Genomic DNA, 20,506 nt, shown 5'->3' with positions numbered 1-20,506 from the left:
GAGTTTATCCTTTGTCAAGATGCAGTTGCATGATTGCATAGGCAATCCCATTAAATGTGCAGCAAGTGAACAAGCAGAAAGCTGTTGTCATCCTCTACAGTCTGGAATATCTCACAGATATAATTTTGGCCAACATCCCCTTTAACATCCAAATTCTCTATATCTAGAGAACTCTTTCAAGCTTGCACCTACAAAGTGTTCCTTGGGAATATTCATTAGCATAAGTCAGATGTTCAGACTGATCCAGACCAATGATTTTAAATGGTCTAGTGAGAATTTCTATGGCTAATTCAAGAAAAATAAATTATTGCATAAAAGCCTTATAAGAAGTTCTCAAAGGACTACATTGAAATTGAGCAACCACAACATCTATTTGGTTGATCATGGAATTTGTGGATTCAGCAGTTGCACGTCATGGAAGATTGACATGGCAGGGGTTATTATTTCACACAGTGTTGGGGTGTAAAATCCTTTATTTCAAATACCTTTACAACAGCCCTCAGGCTGCTCTGAAATACATTTCTCACATGTATAAAACTATTATTGGCAGAAATTTATTGGTTTAACAATGTATAAAAACAATTTAGAAAAAACGTGTGTTGTGCATTTGAATATAACTACAGGAGTGCTCATTGGTAGCACCAAACCTGTATTCAAGTTTTACTCGTAATGCTTAAAATAAACTGTACCACAGATTAATGCAATTAATTGAAGAATTGCTTGGGAAGAAAAATTAGGTAAGCAACTTTACACTGTTTTGAGCAAAATTAACACTAACTACACCTACCAGTGGGTGGTGAATTAACCATCCCTAAATATTACTTGGAACTGTATTTTGCTGAAATATAATTTTTGCACCTATGACAAATGAACAATTAAGCTGTTTATTGTTACATAAATTGGGCCAAACAGCAGACTGATTTCACACTATATTATATATATATATAATAATAATAATATATAAAAATTTATGCAATACAATTTTATAACAATATTCCATCAAATTGAATTGTGTAATCTTTAAAAAAAAAAACTATATATTTTTATTTTAATAAAAAAAATTACACATTTCAATTTGACAGATTTGTTTAATTTTTTTTTTATTGAAATGCATAAATATTAAAAATAGGCTATTTATGTGTGTGTGTGTGTGTGTGTGTGTGTGTGTGTGTGTGTGTGTGTGTGTGTGTGTGTGTGTGTGTGTGTGTGTGTGTGTGTGTTAATTTTGGACCCTGATAGCAAGATATATCAATATTGCTTTGGTTTTTAAATTGGATTTTAAATAATACACTTCATCACAGATATAACAGCTCCGGACCATTGAAAAAGAACATTTTGTGGCCTAAACATGGGAACTATTATGCCGTTTGGACAGCAAACTCAATACAGTCATAAGCATTAAAACACATCGTAATATGACCAAAGTGACATAAAAATAAGCATTATCCATTGACAAAATCAATGAAACTGAAACTAAACCTCTGAAGTTCAGATACATCAGATGAAAAAGAAAAGAAAAAAAATGCCAACAAAGCATGTGCTATACTGAAGTCCACCCACTTTAATCTTGTGAACATGCCCCCCTGCCTTTGCCCCTCCCACTAGCCCATCAACCCCTCTCCTTTTGGCTCCCAAGATGCCCTTTTCTGCCTCAGTCCAGAGAAATCTTACGGGAGACAGTTTGGTAAAAGACGCCGGCGACCATCGAGCGGTAGTCAGGCACTTTAAACAGATGACGGTAGGCATACGTGTTGTCGTAGGGCCGGCCGCGGCTCACCAAGGTGCGCAGATGCGCCTCGTTCACCTGATTTCCGACTGCCAAGATGTACAGCTCAATGCCAGCGTTGCTCACCTGCTCCACGGCCTTCTCGATCTGGACGGCGTTGACGCCTTGGGAACGGCCATCGGAAAACACCAGCAGCTTCTTCTTCCTGTTCCTGCCGCCACTGAAGCGCTCAATGGCGAAAGTGAGCGCGTTTGTCACCTGCGTACCTGCGTTCTGGAACTTGGCCTCTGCGATCTGAGCGAGAACCTGGGTGGCGTTTGAGGAGAATTCTGCCTCCAAGTTGGCATTGTTACTGTACTGGCCGACGCCGACCCGCACCTGGAACCCTCGCCTTTCTGCCGAGAGGAAGCGCTTGGCCAGCATTCGTGCAAAGTTCTTTGTCATCTGGAAGTTCTTGGAACCCACGCTGGCTGAGCTGTCCATCATGATGAGGACATCTGTGTTGTCGCTGAATGAAACTGGAATACAGGAAAAGGATGTTATTTTTAAAGAATGATTCTGGAAAATAAAACCAAAAAAATGAAACCCATGAATTTCTATATTTATAAGCAAAGCCCAAAGTCGCTTATAATTAATTGCATGGCAACACTTGTCAGAGGGGTGGTGAATACTTTATGCCATATCCCTCATCTATAAAGGTATTCAAATGAATACTTACTTGGACAAGTATAATTGGGGCATTTCTTGTCTGTGAAAAGAAGAGCACAATATGTTCAATCTCTCACAGCCACATCCAAAACACAAATCATCATGAATGTTTACTTGCAGCAGGTATTCAAACTACCTTCGCAGATTCTCTCAGTCAGGTTTTGCAGGAAGCCATCATCCAAAAGCAGGCCAAAGTTGTTCAGGACAAAGGAGAAGCCTTCTCTGGGATCATCTTTACACACCATATTGTCCAGCTGTTCCTGATTGGGCCGCCGATCTGCGTAATCAGTCACGCCAACGCCGCCAACCTGTCCGACAGCAGAAGATATTCAAGGTTTTTACCCATCTTACACGTCCTTTCTGGATGTTTTGCAAGGAAACGTTCAACCTCCTTGGAAGTCTTTTTTATTCAATTAAATCATCTTGAAAGTTGCAGGTAGGCTAACTTAATACAAAGAAAATAGACATGTAAAGTTATGTTTTGTTTTTATGTTGTTATTGTTGTTTGTTAGTGATTTAAAAATGCACTCAGGCCACTACAACACTAATACATTTTCGTTTGAAAACGCATCTTTCCCTATCTGTCACTCACTCGACGTTGTGTCGATGTAGTGACACTAGGGGTAGCCCTAAACACCTCTGATCTTTGAAAAAATGCAAATGGGAATTGGCGAGTGGAATTTGCATGCCACTCTCCCGGACATATGGTTATAAAAGGAACTGGTATGCATCCACTCATTCAGATTTTCTCTTCGGAGCCAAGTGGTTCTATTCATTGAAGCTAAATACATCTGCGAGTTCATTCACCTCATCTGCTGGATTTTACGGCGCATTTCAGCAGCTTCTCCCTCTCTGCACCCGTGGAGTGCAGAGAACGCCCCTGGGCGCTTCGGCAGAATAACAAAAAGAGTATATTCTAAAAAGAGTATATTTTCATTCTAAAAGAGCGGCACACACGGAACGTCTTTTTAAAGATGCCTTTCCGTTTGTGTGTTATTCCTGGTTGCGGTCGTTATCTCTCCGCTTCTGACAGCCACGATCGCTGTCTTACATGTCTGGGCGCTGCCCACGTGGAGACATTGTTCGTGGATGGGTCTTGTCCTCATTGCGAGAACATGACCATGACAACGTTGTGGTCACGGCTTGCATTCGTAAGAAATGTTACCCTTCTACCTACGGGTATGAGGCCGTGCCGGTTAGCACTGGGGGGCAATTTGGGGACCTCAGTGGGATCACCTCCGCCAGGTAAACCCCCACGGACCTCCCATTCCCTAGCACGCTTGCTTGCCCCGGTCGGGCTCTCGGATGAGGCCGCCGGCTCGTCTCACGGCGAGTTCGACCTCTTATTCGGGGCCCGGGAAGACGATGAGTTATTGAGCGCAGCATTGGAGAGCGGGCTCGTCCACTCTGACACGGACGCCTCGGCTGGGCTCCCTCCTTCGGGTGTGGTCGCCCAGTCTCAGGCCGACGCGGAGATGACGGACATGCTTTCCCGGGCAGCCACGAGCGTCAGGCTAGAGTGGAACCCCCCACTCTCCCCTGAACCCTCGCGGCTCAATGATTGGTTCCTGGGCCCAGAGCACCGCTCACAGCTGTGCCCTGCCCCGCCCCGGTCCCTTTCTTCCCGGAAGTGCATGAGGAGCTGACAAAATAGTGGGGGGCACCTTTTACTGCCCAATCCCGATCTTTCAGCTCCCCCGCTCTCACTACCCTTGATGGTGGGGCGGCCAAGGGGTATTCGGTGATCCCTCAGGCGGATAAGGCACTCGCGGTGCACTTGTGCCCACAGAGTGCAGGCACCTGGCGCAGGCGCCCGAGGCACCTGTATGTTTAGAAGCTCCGAGCAGCTCTTTGTCTGCTTTGGTGGACAGCGGAAAGGGAGCACTGTCTCCAAACAGAGGATCACCCATTGGGTCACTGACGCCATCGTGATGGCATATCACGCTCAGGACGTGCAGCCCCCCGTGGCACTACGAGCCCACTCTACTAGGAGTGTAGTGGCCTCCTGGGCCCTGACCAGTGGTGCCTCTTTGGCAGACATCTGCAGAGCAGCGAGCTGGGTGACACCCAACACCTTTGCGAGGTTCTATAACCTCTGGGTTGAGTTGGTTTCATCCCGTGTGTTGTCAGGTCCAAACAGGTAAGTTCCGGGACAGCTGGCCAGGTGTACCGCTTGCGTGTAGCGCCTTTCCCCTCCCATGAGGTGAAGACATGCGCCTTTGACTCCCAGTCATGTTCACAAGTTGTGATCCCTGGATGATTTTCCTCCTTAGCCCTGTGGCAGACAAGTTTGCGGAGAAAATCGCTACCGGCCCATTACATGTGCTAACTAAGCCCTGTACTGGGGTAGGTGCTCCACATGTGGTGGTTCCCCATAGGAGACCCCATGTGATATATCTTCCGCTAAATCATTTCCCTGTAGGTAAACTGCATCTTCCTTGGGCAGTGGCCCCTCTGTCCCCGGTCACCATGCTTGTAGAAACTCCTCCCCCCTTGGGTAGGACCTACCAGGTAACTTCTCCATATGACATACTTCCGACAAGACTTGGTAAGACCATGTGACGTATTTCCACTCTAAATATCCCCCCACCCCCCCTTTCTGGGCGGGGTGTGGTCTCCGTGGTGTCTTCCCCTTGGGAGTGACACCCCCCCCCCCCCCCCCCGACGTAGACATTTATGGCCCACAGTCGTTTAACAAATTCCACTCTTTTTGGGGAGAAAAAAAGAGGAAAAGAGGCCATGGCTGGGCAAGCCTGTCCCTATTTTTTGGGCAGTCAACTTGTTCCCGAAGGACTGTTCAACGCTCATAAGAGCATTGGGGGAGGTTACGCGATGGCCTGGTGCGCTGGCTACGAGGCACACAGAGGTCTGCCCATCTCGCACCGCTAGTCCATGTAACACAGTTCTGTAGTCGTGGTGTTTTGTATTGGGAACCCTAGTGTCACTAAATCGACACAACGTCGAGTGAGTGTCAGATAGGGAATGTCCTGGTTACTTTCGTAACCTCCGTTCCCTGATGGAGGGAACGAGACTTTGTGTCCCTCTTGCCACAACGCTGAACTACCCGCTGAAATGGTCGGGACCTTGTCTCGGCTCCTCAGCACAAAACCTGAATGAGTGGTTGCATACCAGCTCCTTTTATACCCGTATGTCCGGGGGAGTGGCATGCCAATCCCACTCGCCAATTCCCATTGGCCTTTTTTTCAAAGATCAGAGGTGTTTAGGGCTTCAAAGAGTGACCCCTAGTGTCACCACATTGACACAAAGTCTCATTCCCTCCATCAGGGGACGGAGGTTACAAAAGTAACCAGGACATTTTCTCTACGTTTTGGCCTTCTGTCCACACTGAGCTGGCGTTTTTTTTTTGTTCAGCGAAAACTGCGCTTTTTCAGAAACGCTCTCCCAAGTGGATACATTTGTCAACGCTGTCTTCGCGTTGTAGTGTGGACTGGGAACACTGAGGTATCTGAAAACAATGATGTATTTGTCGTCATGTGATCCATTCAACCTAAAACCATCAAGATGGCGCCCTGTTGTTGTTAAAGATATAAATGTTACTTTGTACAACATTCACACTGCATTTCTTCAAAGGCGATGGGACGTTTACTCACAGATGCTGTCTGGCAATGGAAAACAAGGACAATTGCATTACAGACCATACATGGAAATGACGCAGAGCCATGCAGTCAGGGGATTTAAGCGTTTTCAGACGTTTCAGTGTGGATGAGTAACTTTTAGAAGCGGTGGTGTGAATGAGCAGCAAAACGAAAATGCCATTTTTTTATTTATCCAGATTAATGTGTACGTAGTTTCAGTAATTTTTCACTCATTATAAAAAGTTTTACTTCTAAAGAAATGGATTTTAATTTTGAAAAATATGCATAAAAATCATGCAGACTCACGTGAGATGAAGACTCCAATCAACCTTATAAAAGCTGTTTTATTCTACATGGAAAGGGTCCGCTCATGGGGTCTGCCATTGTTAGAATCACGTGACCAGCCGAATACTTCTAGCTTAATCTCAGTAACTGCCCTGTTATTGGATATTTTCACTCAAGGATTCATGTGCCCTTCAAATGGAGTCGGAAATATCATAATTATGAGTTCCGAGCACATGAACGATCAAGCAAAGTCGTACTTACAAGTGGGAAACTTGGAATTCTGGATGATACACGAGTTGCCGAAATGGGATGTTGGTAGGGGCATGTCGACAGGAAAGATGATGGAAACTAATGATTTTGCACAAATATTTCAACTTCTGTACTTTATTTTAATCATATTAATTTGTTATGTATGACAGTCACCTAATGACTTACATTTCAGGGTTTGATTTATGCAAATTAATTCATAATTTCTTAGACACCATACATTTATAAATCATATATGTCATGAATAAGTAATGCAAGTGTATTAATTTATGTTTAATCACTAGTACAACAGAAAAAGAGCATTTGCCGTCATTCATTCTGTATTTGTTTAAGTTTGGCTTCTTCACTCTTTTGTTTCCCACTTGAATGCATGACATGTCGTTGTAACGAATGTCCGAAAAGGAAGTATGAGCCTCCCAGGTCCACTTGAAGGCAGCATAAATTAATTATGACTGACTGTGAATATTAAATTTCAACAATAACACTGGTAACTATAAACGAGGCCCAGACAGAATCTGTGCGTGCAGAACTCCGCAGAAAACTCCAGAGATTTCCACAGAATTGCAACATCTGTAATTTACAAGTTCTACACGTTCACCACCACTTGTATGTTTGAATATTAAATATTTTGGCTAATTTGATTATTCTTTCAGTTACCTACAAGAGTGTAGTACTCTCAGGTCCCATTAACACATTTTACCATGCTAAAATCCCTTCTGCAGATTTCTGCTGATTTTTCTTCTGCTAAAAACTATGATGTTTCAATGATTCTGCATGCACACCCATAGGTGTCAGTGTAAGTGCAAAACAAAATTTTTATTTAATTTTTTTCCCAATTTGGAATGCCCAATTCCCAAGTACTCGTGGTGGCATAGTGACTTGCCTCAATCCGGGTGGCGGAGGACGAATCTCAGTTGCCTCCGTGTCTGAGACTGTCAATCCACCATCTTATCACGTGGCTTGTTGAGCGCATTACCGCGGAGACATAGTGCGTGTGGAGGCTTCACGCTATTCTCCGCGGCATCCACGCACAACTCACCACGCGCCCCACCGAGAGCGAGAACCACATTATAGTGACCACGAGGAGGTTACCCCATGTGACTCTACCCTCCCTAGCAACCGGGCCAATTGGTTGCTTTGGAGACCTGACTAGAATCACTCAGCACGCCCTGGATTCGAACTCACGACTCCAGGTGTGGTAGTCATTGTCAATACTCACTGAGCTACCCATGCCCCACAAAACAACATATTTAAAAAATTACTAAGTGCACTTTTAACACCATGCCAGCTTCTGTGGCTATTTTCATGGCAAAACAAATAAAATAAAATATCAAAATAAAATAAAATACAAGGGTGTAGTGACTAAAAACCTATTTAAGGTTTTTAAAATCTATTTTCGCTTAAAACTTGAAAACATATTCAGGCCTCACTTTGTTCAAAATCTTTTCAAAAGTAACCAGCACAATCCAATAAAATATGCATCTGAGACATGGGACTCTTGTTTTGTTTAATGTGTTATTTTGGGGCAGGTGTATCTGAAATCGATCGTATCCTGGGTTAAAAATAAATCAAATTATTCAAATAATGATGCAGGCAAGTTTGAGTCCATTCAAAAGTACTTATTATTATTAGTTATATATATGTATTATAACTCCAAAAAAAAAAAAAAAAAGAAGTGGAATACACAGTTTTGTTCGTGAATATGTAGTGCACTTGCTACTATTATATGCCTGAAACAAAACGAATTATTGAATATTTTGCAAAGAGTTAATGTCACTAACATGACAAACTTTGGCAAAACCAGTGATCAGTTTATACTCAGACGTGCTCATTTTATCAATCCAGTACTTTGAAAACACAACTTTTTCACACAGCAAAGTTATCTCATTAGCTCCCTTACCTTTAGTCCTTTGCCACACAACACGTTCAGAGGCACTTTGTCTCTTCTGGTGTCAGAGCGTCCATCAGTGAGCACAATGACCATGCTTCTCTCCGTCACAAGCTTGTTAATCATGTTTCTTAGTGAGTACTGCAGAGCTTCTCCAGTGTATGTAGCTTCAGCTAGCCAGCGCAACTCTTTCACCGCTCTAAAGACAAAAACATTTCGTTGATTTCTCAGAGGGAACGCCGGACATGCAGAGAAAATCAAATGCATGCTCATCTAAAGTGAATACAAATGCCAGTAAGCCACAGTATTGTATCTGTATGTTGTTACTGCAACATAGTGGGTTTCAAAGGGACATCAATATTTCATACTGTTTTAGGTCCGTCAGGGTCTTAATGTTGGGGTCGCCAAGCTGTACGGCCTCTTGGGCATTGGCACCACTGTACTGTACCACGCCAACACGAGACTCATTGGCACCAAACTGCAAACAAGAAAGAGAGCAGAGAAAATCAACTTCAAATCAGCAATAAAAATACTGTGGTGGTTTTTTGTTTTCAGCTGCACTGAATATATCTTACAGAATATTTTTGTCTTATTTTTCAGTAAAAACATCGAAACATCCTTAAAACAAGAAAAAATGTATTGAGAAGCAAAATGGCATAAGATATTAACTCTTGTTTTCAGAGAAATCTCACAAAATTTGGTGGAATTTATGCTTAAAGCAAGACAACACTATTTACCAATGGGATAAGAAAAATAAACTTGTTTTTCCTTTGAATCAAGTTTTGTTTTTGTCTTGTGCTTGACCATATTAAACCAGTTCAGACCAGCAAACCATCTCAGGCTGGTTCAAGATGTTATTCTCAGCAGGGATCACACTGTAAAATACATGGATGTAACCAAATATTCATGATTTGTGGGATAAATGTAATAATCAAATAATCAACCATAATAAAAAACAAACTTTGGTCATTCACTAATATGAATAATTGGGGGGATGTGTCTCACACAATGTCTGTGATGGTGACATCCCTGAATAAATCAAAGTTAACAGTTAAGTGGAGTGAAAATGAGTTTCATAATGATCAAAATGGGAATGTTAAAGAGAGTGTACCTGTCGTAACTTGAGCCTGTCCATCACAGTTACGATGAAGTCTTTCGCGATGGCAAAGTTGGAAGCCCCGATACTCTCAGAGCTGTCCACGATGAACGCAATGTCCAGGGGTCCACACTTGCATTCTTTACAAAGAACAAAACATTTACAGAAGACGGCACTAGAGAACACTACATCAAAAAAAGCACGTTAAATATTTCTTCTAATGCACATCAAAGTCTTGGAACTTACCACAACAAGCTGAAAGAAAGAAAGAGAAAGCACATTACATTGTGTAAAATCAAGGCATTAAAAGACAGATTAGAAACTCTCTGAAGTATTCAAAGTAAGTGATTCATAATTAAGTTTTTGCTATTTTACCGATGGAAGAATTCGGTCTGGAAATAGTTGCTTAAATCTATTGATGTACACAGAAGAACTCAACAGCTCATGCTCTGACCTAAATACTTCATGATTTGGCAGTCTTTCTTTCTTTCTTCTTTCTTTACTTTTCTTATTTTTGAATTTGTAATTCAAAAGGAGAATTCAAAGAACTTGCGGTAACTCTTTATAATAACTACACGGTATAACGTATATGTTAAGCATTTCTTTGTAGTTAATTGATCATTTATAAATTATTGTTCCTAGATTATTGATACATAAAAATAGTGTATTACTCATGTATGTTTACTGTCCCAAATGATTTATTATTGTTTAATAAATTCATAGTTAATAAATAAATTATATATGCATTTATATATGTTATGAATGGATAATGGAAGTCAATGGGGTTTAAAGTCAGAAATGTGAAGTTCATAATTTTATAAAAGCACTTACATTAATTCTTCTGTTAAAACTCGTGTATTATTTGAGCTGTAAAGTTGTTTAAATCATCGTTTTTACAGTCGTTTTAGAGTTATAGGGTTTACGGGTTTAAATCGTCATGGCAACGAAGTTGTAAAATGATACAACTTTCCACATATGCGGTTAGTAAGTGATTTTATCACAGTAAAATCATGTTAACACACATATTGTGTCTATACTTTTGAAACAGTGAGTATTTTAATGTTTACAGATTGACCCCATTGACTTCCATTGTAAGTGTCTCACTGGAACACACATTTGTGCTTTTTTTAAAGAAAAGGAGGGACGAGACTAAATACATTTTTGTGGTAATCAACATTATGACACAAATGCTGTCGATTCATCCTAACGTAATGAACCCGGAATATTCCTTTAAATAAGCATTCATACAGAATGTCCAATTTATCACATACTGTACTGTATATAATGCATAACTAATTTATTTAATAATGACAGATTTATACCTTCTTAATGTTCTCTTAAACACTTTTTTACTACTGGTTTGCATCAAATGAAATACATTAGTTAAATATGGTTAACAAGTTGTTTACTAAGGATGAAAAACCATTATCAAACTGCTTATATATGAATGTATTTAACAGTCATTGCATGATTCATGTATTTATTAATACATGCATACAGTATGTTATTTAAGCTGTTGTGGTGTTGAGTAATACTAAACAATGGCCACAACCCTTTATACATAATAAAATACAGCGGCACCTTACGGTATTCCGACACTTAAAAATAAACTAATGTTACTGCGTTTGACAATGAAATCACCTTGACAACAGTTGATTAAAAGTAACTGAGCAAAAATGGCTCGGAAAAGTGAAGTTAGTTCTGACTAAATCTCTAGCGTCATTAGTTTAGTTTCATGTTTTGTTACCTGATGCAATGACATTCAAATGTTTCTTAAATGTGTCTTAAAAGTGTTTAAATGCTTGTTGAGGCTGACGTACACAGACACAGTCATAGTGAAAGAGTGCAGAGAACAAAACAACACTAATATTCTGTTTGGTAAGATAAATACGTGTTAAAGCTGCAACTAACGATTGTTTTGATAATCGATTAATCTAACGATTATTCGGGCGATTATTGCATCGATTAATCATTACGTCTTAACCGATTATTCAGCTCGTGCCCGACTTAAAAGGATGTATTAAACGTGCTTACTAACAATAAAGAGGACAAAATCATCTTTTAAAATACCTCTAAATGACATTCACTGAATTAAAGGAGAAAATACTTCTATTAAGTTTAAATCAGTAAAGAAATTCACTGCAAAAAATCCTATTATTATCAAGTGTTTTTGTCTAAGTGAGTGCTTCTGTATTTACTTATTAGGTATGTTTGCATTATAATTCCCTCATACTTTGATCTACATCAGCTGAAGCTGTTTGGAAAGTTTAGAGTGCATCTGTGATCTGTGTAATTCTTTCTCAATCAGTCGTGAACTGCAGTGCTGCTCTCTCGCGTCATCATGAGAGTATAATGTGATCTCATGTTACGTTAAATGACATCAAACAACTATTCCACAACGAAGATTTTTGTCGACTATTCGCTTCAGCCCTAAAGCAGAGTAATCTTAAGTCACTAGATTGATCTATTTGTCTTGTGGGCTGAAACTCACTTTAAAGTGCAATATGAGCCTTAAAATTAAGGGGTTACAGGTTACAGTCCCAGCCAGTCCCAGTCACGGAACAGAGTAATGAAATAGTCCGCAAGCCTCTTTTAAAAGCAATTAACAGATGAAACGATTGTGTCATAATTTGATTGATTACGTAGGACAAAGTTGAGGCTATAAAAATGTTGCTTATGCTGTATAGTGTTTGTGTTACTTAGTGACCCCAAAAGTATTTGGACTCATTTCAAAATGCATGAATGTCTTTCAATTATATAACAAAATGTTGAGCCAATGGCATTTGTTATAAAGAAATATAGCCCAAGCACACTTTTCAAGCCAAGCATTTTATAAAAATAGGTTTAAAACTAGAAAATTATAAGTGATAGTTTTAATGAAATCATTCAAAAATTATATTTGTTTGTACGTTTCTTCTGATTTCTCTCAGGCCTCGTCTGACATTTTGCATGTCCTGATCTTAACACAGATGAGTGCTGTGAAAAAGTATTTGCCCCCTTCCTGATTTCTTCTATTTCTGTGTATTCTGTAAATAGTTTGAGATCTTCAGACGAGATATAACATAAAACAAAGGCAACCTGAATAAACACAAAATAGTTCTGCCCGTTTAAGGTCCTGCCACAGCATCTCAATTGGGTTCAAGTCAGGACTTTGACTAGGCCACTCCAAAACTTTAATTCTGCTTCTTTTGATCCATTCAGAGGTGGACTTACTCCTGTGCTTTGGATAATTGTCTTGCTGCATAATCCAGTTGTGCTTGAGCTTCAACTCACGGACTGATGACCGGACGTTCTCCTTTAGGATTTTCTAGTAGAGAGCAGAATTCATGTTTCCCTCAATTATTGCAAGTCTCCCTGAAGCAGCAAAGCATCCCCACACCATCACACTACCACCACCATGCTTGACCGAAGGTATGATGTTCTTTTTGTGGAATTCTGTGTTTGATTTACAGCAGATGTAACGGGACCCGTCTTCCAAACAATTCCACTTTCGACTCATCAGTCCACAGAACATTCTCCCAAAAGCTTTGAGGATCATCAAGGTGTGTTTTGGCAAATATCAGATGAGCCTTAATGTTCTTCTGGGTTAGCAGTGGTTTTCGCCTTGCCACTCATCCATGGATGGCATTTTTGCCCAGTGTCTTTCTGATAGTGGAGTCATGAACAGTGACCTTTATTGATGCGAGAGAGGTCTGCAGTTCCTTGGATGCTGTCCTTGGCTTTTTCGTGACTTCCTGGATGAGTCATCGCTGTGCTCTTGGAGGAATTTTGGAAGGTTGACCACTTTTGGGAAGGTTCACTACTGTGCCAAGTGTTCTCCATTTGGAGATAATGGCTCTCACTGTGGTCCTTTGGAGTCCCTTTTAAATATCTTTGTATTTGGACCTTGGCATAGTGTGCTACAGGTTGAGACCTTTTAGCTAACTTCATGTTGCTGAAAAAGTTCTATTTAGGTGTTGATTTGATTGAACAGGGCTGGCAGTAATCAGGCCTGGTGTGTCTAGTCCAGCTGAACCCCATTATGAATGCGGTTTCATAGATTTGGGGATTTGGTAACTAAGGAGGCAAATAATTTCCACACAGGCCCAGTTGTTATTTGCTTCAATAAATAACATTATCATTTAAAAACTGTATTTTGTGTTTATTCAGATTGCCTTTGTTTAATGTTAGATTTTGTTTGAATTTTTGAAACAATTTATTTTGAGATATACACAAAAACAGAGGAAATCAGATACTTTTTCACAGCACAGTAGGTTGCCGTATCATCACTTGACGGCATGAATCGGTGTTAAATGAGTGTTGGTGACAGAAACAGCGCTATTTAAGGAGGCAGAGAAACAGCTCTCATTAGTGAGTCATGGGGAAATGAGTTTAAACACAGGTCTACTCACAGCACATCTTCATAATGATATCCAGAATCTCACATTCCTACAAAGAAAAGAGTGAGACATATAAAACATGTTGAAAATATAGGCAGAGACCACCACTGCTGCAAATCATTTACTCCGTTGACATTTTGTATCACAAAATGGAGCCACAAGTCCATGTTGTTTTAATTACAGGAAATTCTGCTGCACTTTCTGCACAGCATTCCCCAAAGACTCGCGATTACTGCAAAGACACTTCTTGTGCCGAAGGATGAATGCACATACTATACCAATAGACGGAAAGAGTTCTGCTAAAGAAACTGTTCATCAAAAATTACACTTTGTCATCAACAGCTTCAATTCTGACCCTATGTTGTAGCGGCATTGTTGTGCCTTTGTGCACATTGCATTCCTTCAAAGATGACGGGAAGTTTACTCTGAAATGCTATCCGGCGGTGGAACACCAGGATGATTGCATCTCAGACCGTACATGTATGCAGGGCAACTCTTCTTACAGTTTTTTGCATGCGCAGTAAGGGGATCTAAGCGTTTTCAGATGTTTCAGTGTGGACGAGGAACTTTTGGAAGACGTATGAAAACGGCAATGTGGACGGAAAGCGGGTTGAAAACGAAAAGGTCATTTTCAAATTTATCCGGATTCATGTGGAGGTAGCCTTTTGGCTGCATGCAATGTGTCATTTAAATATCCATTCTGATTGGTCAGTTTACTGAGAGGAGCCTGTATGCCATCAGCCTCCTCTGGCATTCATGCACTGAATAAAATTCACCTCTGTGCATGAAATAAAAATTAGATAATCATATTTAAATGTTATAAGCATATGAATTAGTAGGTAAATTGATTAAAACAACTGATAATTTAATCACTTTAGTTGTTACATTTATTCTGAATACATTTAAAGGAGTCTCACATCTCTTGCCTCATCTAACTGCATTGTGCATTGAACAGCCAATGAAAAAGATCAGCTCGTACATTCTGCCAAACATCTACTTTTTTGTTTTACGCAAAAAAGAAAACACTACAGGGTCGAAACAGCATGAGGGTGAGGAAATGGTGACAAGATTTTCATCACTTTAAATATTACTCCTGAGAACTGCAGTCTGGTTATCTCTGGTTTCATTATCCATTCACTCGTTTTGCACAGACACAACTGGAGCTTCCCACATGGACCATGTGCTTGGACCTTGGTTGAAGATTTCCAAAGCAATGTGGAATTCACAAAAAGATGGAAAGTGAGCGATATGTCCAGGACCATTTATTATCAAGTGCACAGTCACCCTTCACATTCCTTATGTCTCTTCATTCAGGAAATCATGTTGAAACATTCGCTTTAGACTAGATCCAATAACGTCTGACTTTCTCTGATTTGTGCATTCAAAGTGAGTTCAAAGGCAAAGTTTTTTTTACTCACATCTGCTCCTGCAGGCCCAGGAGGTCCTATTGGTCCCTGTGCAACACAACAAGACACATGACATGAACAATGTGCACATAAAGACACATACCAAATGTAAACATGACTCCTATAGTTCTGATCGACATAAACAGTCACTGTGTGTATTGTTACATGTTACACAGATGTAGCTCTGCCAGGGCAAAGGCAAACAGGCCAGGGTAAGAAATCGCTTTCCAAATAAGAGCATTTTTGGACACGAGTCTCCTTCTCCTTCTCCTCCTCTTTGGATGTCATCCAGAGGCAAAGAGGAACATTGCAAAATTGCAGCTTGAGAGAAATTGCCCTACCCACAGACACTCGTAACTCAAACCGACCGCTCAACACCGTTCTACATAGCTGAAGAATTGTGCACTTTTGAAACTCCTGTTGGCTCCTCTGCGTTGTTTGCTTTCAATCATCCTCTACATGTATTTGACCAACAACTTTTCACCAAGGTTTCTGTCCAGGATATTGAAGTCTTGAGCATGTCACATGTGGTCAATGGTGTTTTTGATGCTATATTGAGATAACAATAAAACTTGTTTTTCTGTCTCTCTTTTATTTGGCAATGGAAATGTTTTGGGCTAAATGTATTGATCACATTGCACTGGATTTCTCAACTGAAGGTTCTTGTTGTTTTGGAGAACATTGTTCCGGTACAGACATATAAAAGCTCAAGTTCAAATATCAAATGCAGATTATGTTTCACCCATCTATAAATGGTGCAGAATATGGTGTTTGTCCAAACCTTCATTGGTAAATATGAATCAGTAGGAGTTTGTGAAACAGATCTGAGTCACTGTTGATCATTCATTCAATAATATAAATGCATGCATGCAACAACTTTCATCATTAAACACTTCCTGCACTCCAACAGGAAAATATGCTAAATATTTTAAATGGATTGATAAACATGTGTTCACACTCACAGGTCTTCCTTCAGGTCCTCTGTGCCCTTTGGCTCCTTTAGCCCCAGATGGTCCTGGCTTGTTGTTCTGTGGAATACAACATATGCACATTTAGTTTGGAGAATACTTTATTAGTGGCTGTTCCGAACCATTAGAAAGCGGTTTGTTTTTTACAACACAGTAAACATTAGCCATTTTAATTTAATGTATTGAGATTATCAGAATCATCCGATAACAAGATTTTTTTTTTACTAACATCATTTCCAATTGGTAATAAGCATTTTATATTTATATTTTGTTTGCATTAAGAGTAAATATAATGTATTGTGGTTACTGACCATTATTAAAGCTAATGTGTGTCAAGGCTAGCATCACCAAACGGAACTGCAAAAGTTATGACTGTTTTCAAACAGGTTTCCCAAACACTGCCCTGTATTGGTTAGACCAGGTTTTTTTTTAAACTGGGCACCCCTAGGGGGCTGCAAGGAGGTATACGCAACAAAAGAATTTTAAGATTTATGCATTTCAATTTCATAAGAAAATTCTATGAAATTTAATTGATTAATCTTTAATAAAATAAAATAATAAACAATGAAATATTTTAAGTTTTATAATTTAATTTGGTTAAATTTAAATTTGATGGAATAATGTTATAAAATTAAAATCTTAAAATTGGCTATATATATATATATATATATATATATATATATATATATATATATATATATATATATATATATATATATATTTTTTTTTTTTTTTTTTTTTTTTTTTTTATTTATATATTTTTTTGGACCAGGGGGTTCACACACACACACACAAAAACATTTTCACAGAGTACAAATATACACAAGTCTACATGAAAATGCACTGCTGTTTTTAAAGGGATCATTAGGGGTCCTTGGCATCAAAAAGTTTGAAAACCCCTGTGTTAGACAAACAGATAGTCCTTAATTCAGCTGTTTTTTCTTTGTTTTGTGCATCCAGCCCTGCAGACACATTCACACAGTAATTTCTGTCTCGTGCCGGTTTACGTTTAGGCCGGTGAGATAATACCATCCACCTGTGCCCGTTTCATGTCATCTCTCTCATGCTGCTTCAATTACCTTCAAATTCTTCACTTCAAAGCCGTCACCTCTCACAGTCAGGTTAAACTACGCCGTCATGCCAACATTGTTTTGGTTCACTTTCATTACTTTGACAGATACTGGAGCGAGTGTGGGCCCCTCGGGTTTGGGAGAGGCCGGAGGAGTCCCATCAAATGTTTACAATGATGCAAAAACATTTCCAAACAGTCCTGGCCAGCAAAAATAGTCTTTTTAAAGAGTATACAAACATAATGGAGAGGCGAGCACCTTCATGACTCATATATGATGCAGATGTGTGAAGAAGTCCTGACATAGAACAGGCTCCCAGAGGTCAGGGGCCATCCAACAACATATATCCACCATTAAACCAAATACTTTGATATTTTATGTTATTGCCACAAACATAATTCAATATATTGATGTCGCTTTGGCAAGGACGTTTCCACCAAGTTAATCACTGTAGATTATGTTTAATAAACAGAATACACCTCAATTCAACGTTGCCACACGATCTAAACAAAAGTGACTCAAGCGAGCGCAACACCTCTGAACACAGCTGATCTCAGAGATAAACATTCAGTTGAATCCAACTGGTGGTCATCAGCTATTATTAGTTTTACAGCACACTGCATTGTTTCGTGAGTGATACTTACCTGTGCAAAACTCAATACCAGGGCGTTGCTATGCGGTTGCTAGGGTGTTTTGGATGGTTGCTAGGTGGTTTCTTACTGGCCCGAGTCAAACAATTCCACCCTCACACAGTGTTTTTTTGTGGATCTCATTCTCTCCAGACCTGTTGTGTATTACAAAGAGCCTCTGGCAGTGTTTCCGATTCACTTGTAAAAACACACAGTAAAGATTTGAATTTATGGCCTCTGCAGTTTTGCCAATCATTACTGTTGGATTCATAGTCACATTGCTTCTTCTGATCTTTCTGCAACCACATGCATGTTTTCCATTGTCTGAATGATTTTTTGTGAGCTAATCTACTCTAAATGTTTACAGCGGGTCTTTGAGTAAAGTTAAACCTTTTGAAAGAAGCACTATTTTAGATTCCCATGAGTAGCTGAAGAGTTACATAGAGGTGATAAACACAAGGGTAAGTTTCTAATTATCTTAAAGTGTGTATGTGTGTGTGCGGTGGAGCTCTGAGTGCATCTGTCTAATGCCACTGTGCTTTCATGTTTAAGGCCCGAGACATACTCTACACAAGTATGAATGTGAACACAAATAGGGTTGATTACACGTTATTACGTTCCAAAATGTGTCAGAACGAACTTCACTTGAATGAATGAATTGCACAATGCATGTGCCGTTTGCATTGGTTTAGAACCCGATTCACAAAAGCAATTATGCAAATCAAGAAACTGTGCAAACGTGCCCGAAATATTAGCACTGAATGCAATTTGCATGCCACAATTCCCAATCATGTGGGTAGGTTCCGTGATCTGTCACACTTTACTGGGACTGAACAGAATCACTGTGATCCACACACCTGAATCGGTTCTTTAAAGTGGCCAGAGTCTGAATATCTGCCCGGTTATAATGCTCATCTCTGTCATTTGATGAACTTGGTCACTTGAAAATGCATGCAAACGTCTCTTCAAAACTGAATTCTGAATAAAAGCGACAAATACTGAAGCAGTCTGGGCATAAGATCACCAAAAATCAACTCCAGATGACTATAGAAAGTTATGAGCATTGTATGTATTTGTTGCTATTTAATGTCTGCTTGTACAAGCACAATGAAGCAATTCGGATCACTTTGATGGACAACTAATAAACAAGAGCTCTGTGCTGTGTGATATGTTTACATGTGACATCCACCCACCGAAGGAATTTTCACACTAATATTATAAGCACACTAATTTCCCATACACTAGCCATGGACCATATGAACAAAATCAATACAGTGTGAGCAATTTTATAGTATATAACGGTCACATTATATATACCAATATAGCTATTTCTGTCAGAAATTCAATGAAAAAAATGGTTTATACATTAAGATACAGAAAGATGAATGTTGCTCATGCAAAAAAAAAAAAAAAATTAGACTCATCCCTCCTTTTCTTTAATAAAAGCACAAATGTGTGTTACAATGGAAGTCAATGGGGTCAATCTGTAAACGTTAAAATAACATTTCAAAAGTGTAGCCACAAGACAAACAATACAGTATGTGAGTTAACATGATATTAGTGTGATAAAATCACATCCGTGTAAAGTTATAGCCAATTTTACAACTTCATTGCCATGACAACATAACATCGTAAACCCTAAAACAACCGTAAAAACTACAATTTAAACAACTTTACATCTTAAATAATACACAAGTTTTACCCGAAGAATTAATGTAGGTAGCATCACATGTCTGCCTTTAAACACACCAAAAATTGGCCCCATTGACTTCCATTGTAAGTGTCTCACTGGAACACAGAAAAAAAAAAAAGTAATATTTGTGTGGTAATCAACATTATTCCATACATGCTGTCGATTGAGCCTAACTTGTACTAAACCCAAAATATTTCTTTAATGCGGCATGTTGCAATGTTACTTGGCAACCGCAAATTATGGAAAATGCTTCATGTTTGTGACAAACAAACAACCCATAACAACTTCCTCAGAGTCCATAAAGCAAGGTTAATTTACCGTGATATAATCCCTGAACTCTGGGTTGATTAACCCAAGCATCGCTTACAGTTACTGGTTCCAGAATACCAGTTTTGGGTTAGTTCACTGAACCGTGAGTTTGAAACTCAGAGATTGTGCGCTATCACGTTGAACTCAGAAAGGTATTCTCAGCAGAGTGCCGAATGAGTCACCACATAAACAGACGTTAAAAAGAAATGCACGCCATATTTCAGTGACGCAGAACATGAAGTTTTAATGGCTGTAAATGAGAATTATTTAGTCCTCAGTCACATAGTGATAGGAGCTGCATTGGTTTAGGACTGAGAGTTTTCTTGACGGAGAGTATACTGAATTAATACATGACATTTTAAACTACAAAGTTTTACTGCTTGTCGTCTTGTCCCCTAAAAGGCCATGGCTGGGCATTCTCCTGAGGGTCCATCTGCATCCAGCAACTTGGTACTGAATGAAATGTTGTTGTTTTAATTGAAGATC

General features: G+C 39.5%; 1 protein-coding gene across 1 annotated transcript in view; it reads right to left on the bottom strand.

Annotated features, from left to right (window-relative positions):
* Positions 1 to 455: 455 nt before the first annotated feature.
* Positions 456 to 20,506, bottom strand: part of LOC127428105 (collagen alpha-1(VI) chain-like) — a 57,195-nt gene continuing 37,144 nt past the window's right edge. Inside the window, exons 26-35 of the mRNA XM_051676191.1 lie at positions 16,314 to 16,379; positions 15,364 to 15,399; positions 13,958 to 13,994; positions 9,813 to 9,821; positions 9,582 to 9,706; positions 8,839 to 8,948; positions 8,483 to 8,669; positions 2,571 to 2,742; positions 2,445 to 2,474; positions 456 to 2,244 (exon numbers count right to left, since the gene is read on the bottom strand). Coding sequence (XP_051532151.1) covers positions 1,652 to 2,244; positions 2,445 to 2,474; positions 2,571 to 2,742; positions 8,483 to 8,669; positions 8,839 to 8,948; positions 9,582 to 9,706; positions 9,813 to 9,821; positions 13,958 to 13,994; positions 15,364 to 15,399; positions 16,314 to 16,379 — 1,365 coding nt within the window. The 3' untranslated portion in view covers positions 456 to 1,651. The remainder of the gene's footprint in view (positions 2,245 to 2,444; positions 2,475 to 2,570; positions 2,743 to 8,482; positions 8,670 to 8,838; positions 8,949 to 9,581; positions 9,707 to 9,812; positions 9,822 to 13,957; positions 13,995 to 15,363; positions 15,400 to 16,313; positions 16,380 to 20,506) is intronic.

The sequence above is a fragment of the Myxocyprinus asiaticus genome, chromosome 37 (genome assembly GCF_019703515.2).
Source record: "Myxocyprinus asiaticus isolate MX2 ecotype Aquarium Trade chromosome 37, UBuf_Myxa_2, whole genome shotgun sequence".
Lineage (NCBI taxonomy): Eukaryota > Metazoa > Chordata > Actinopteri > Cypriniformes > Catostomidae > Myxocyprinus > Myxocyprinus asiaticus.
Note: the sequence above shows the minus strand (reverse complement) of the source record. Positions and strands in the feature narration are given on the sequence as shown.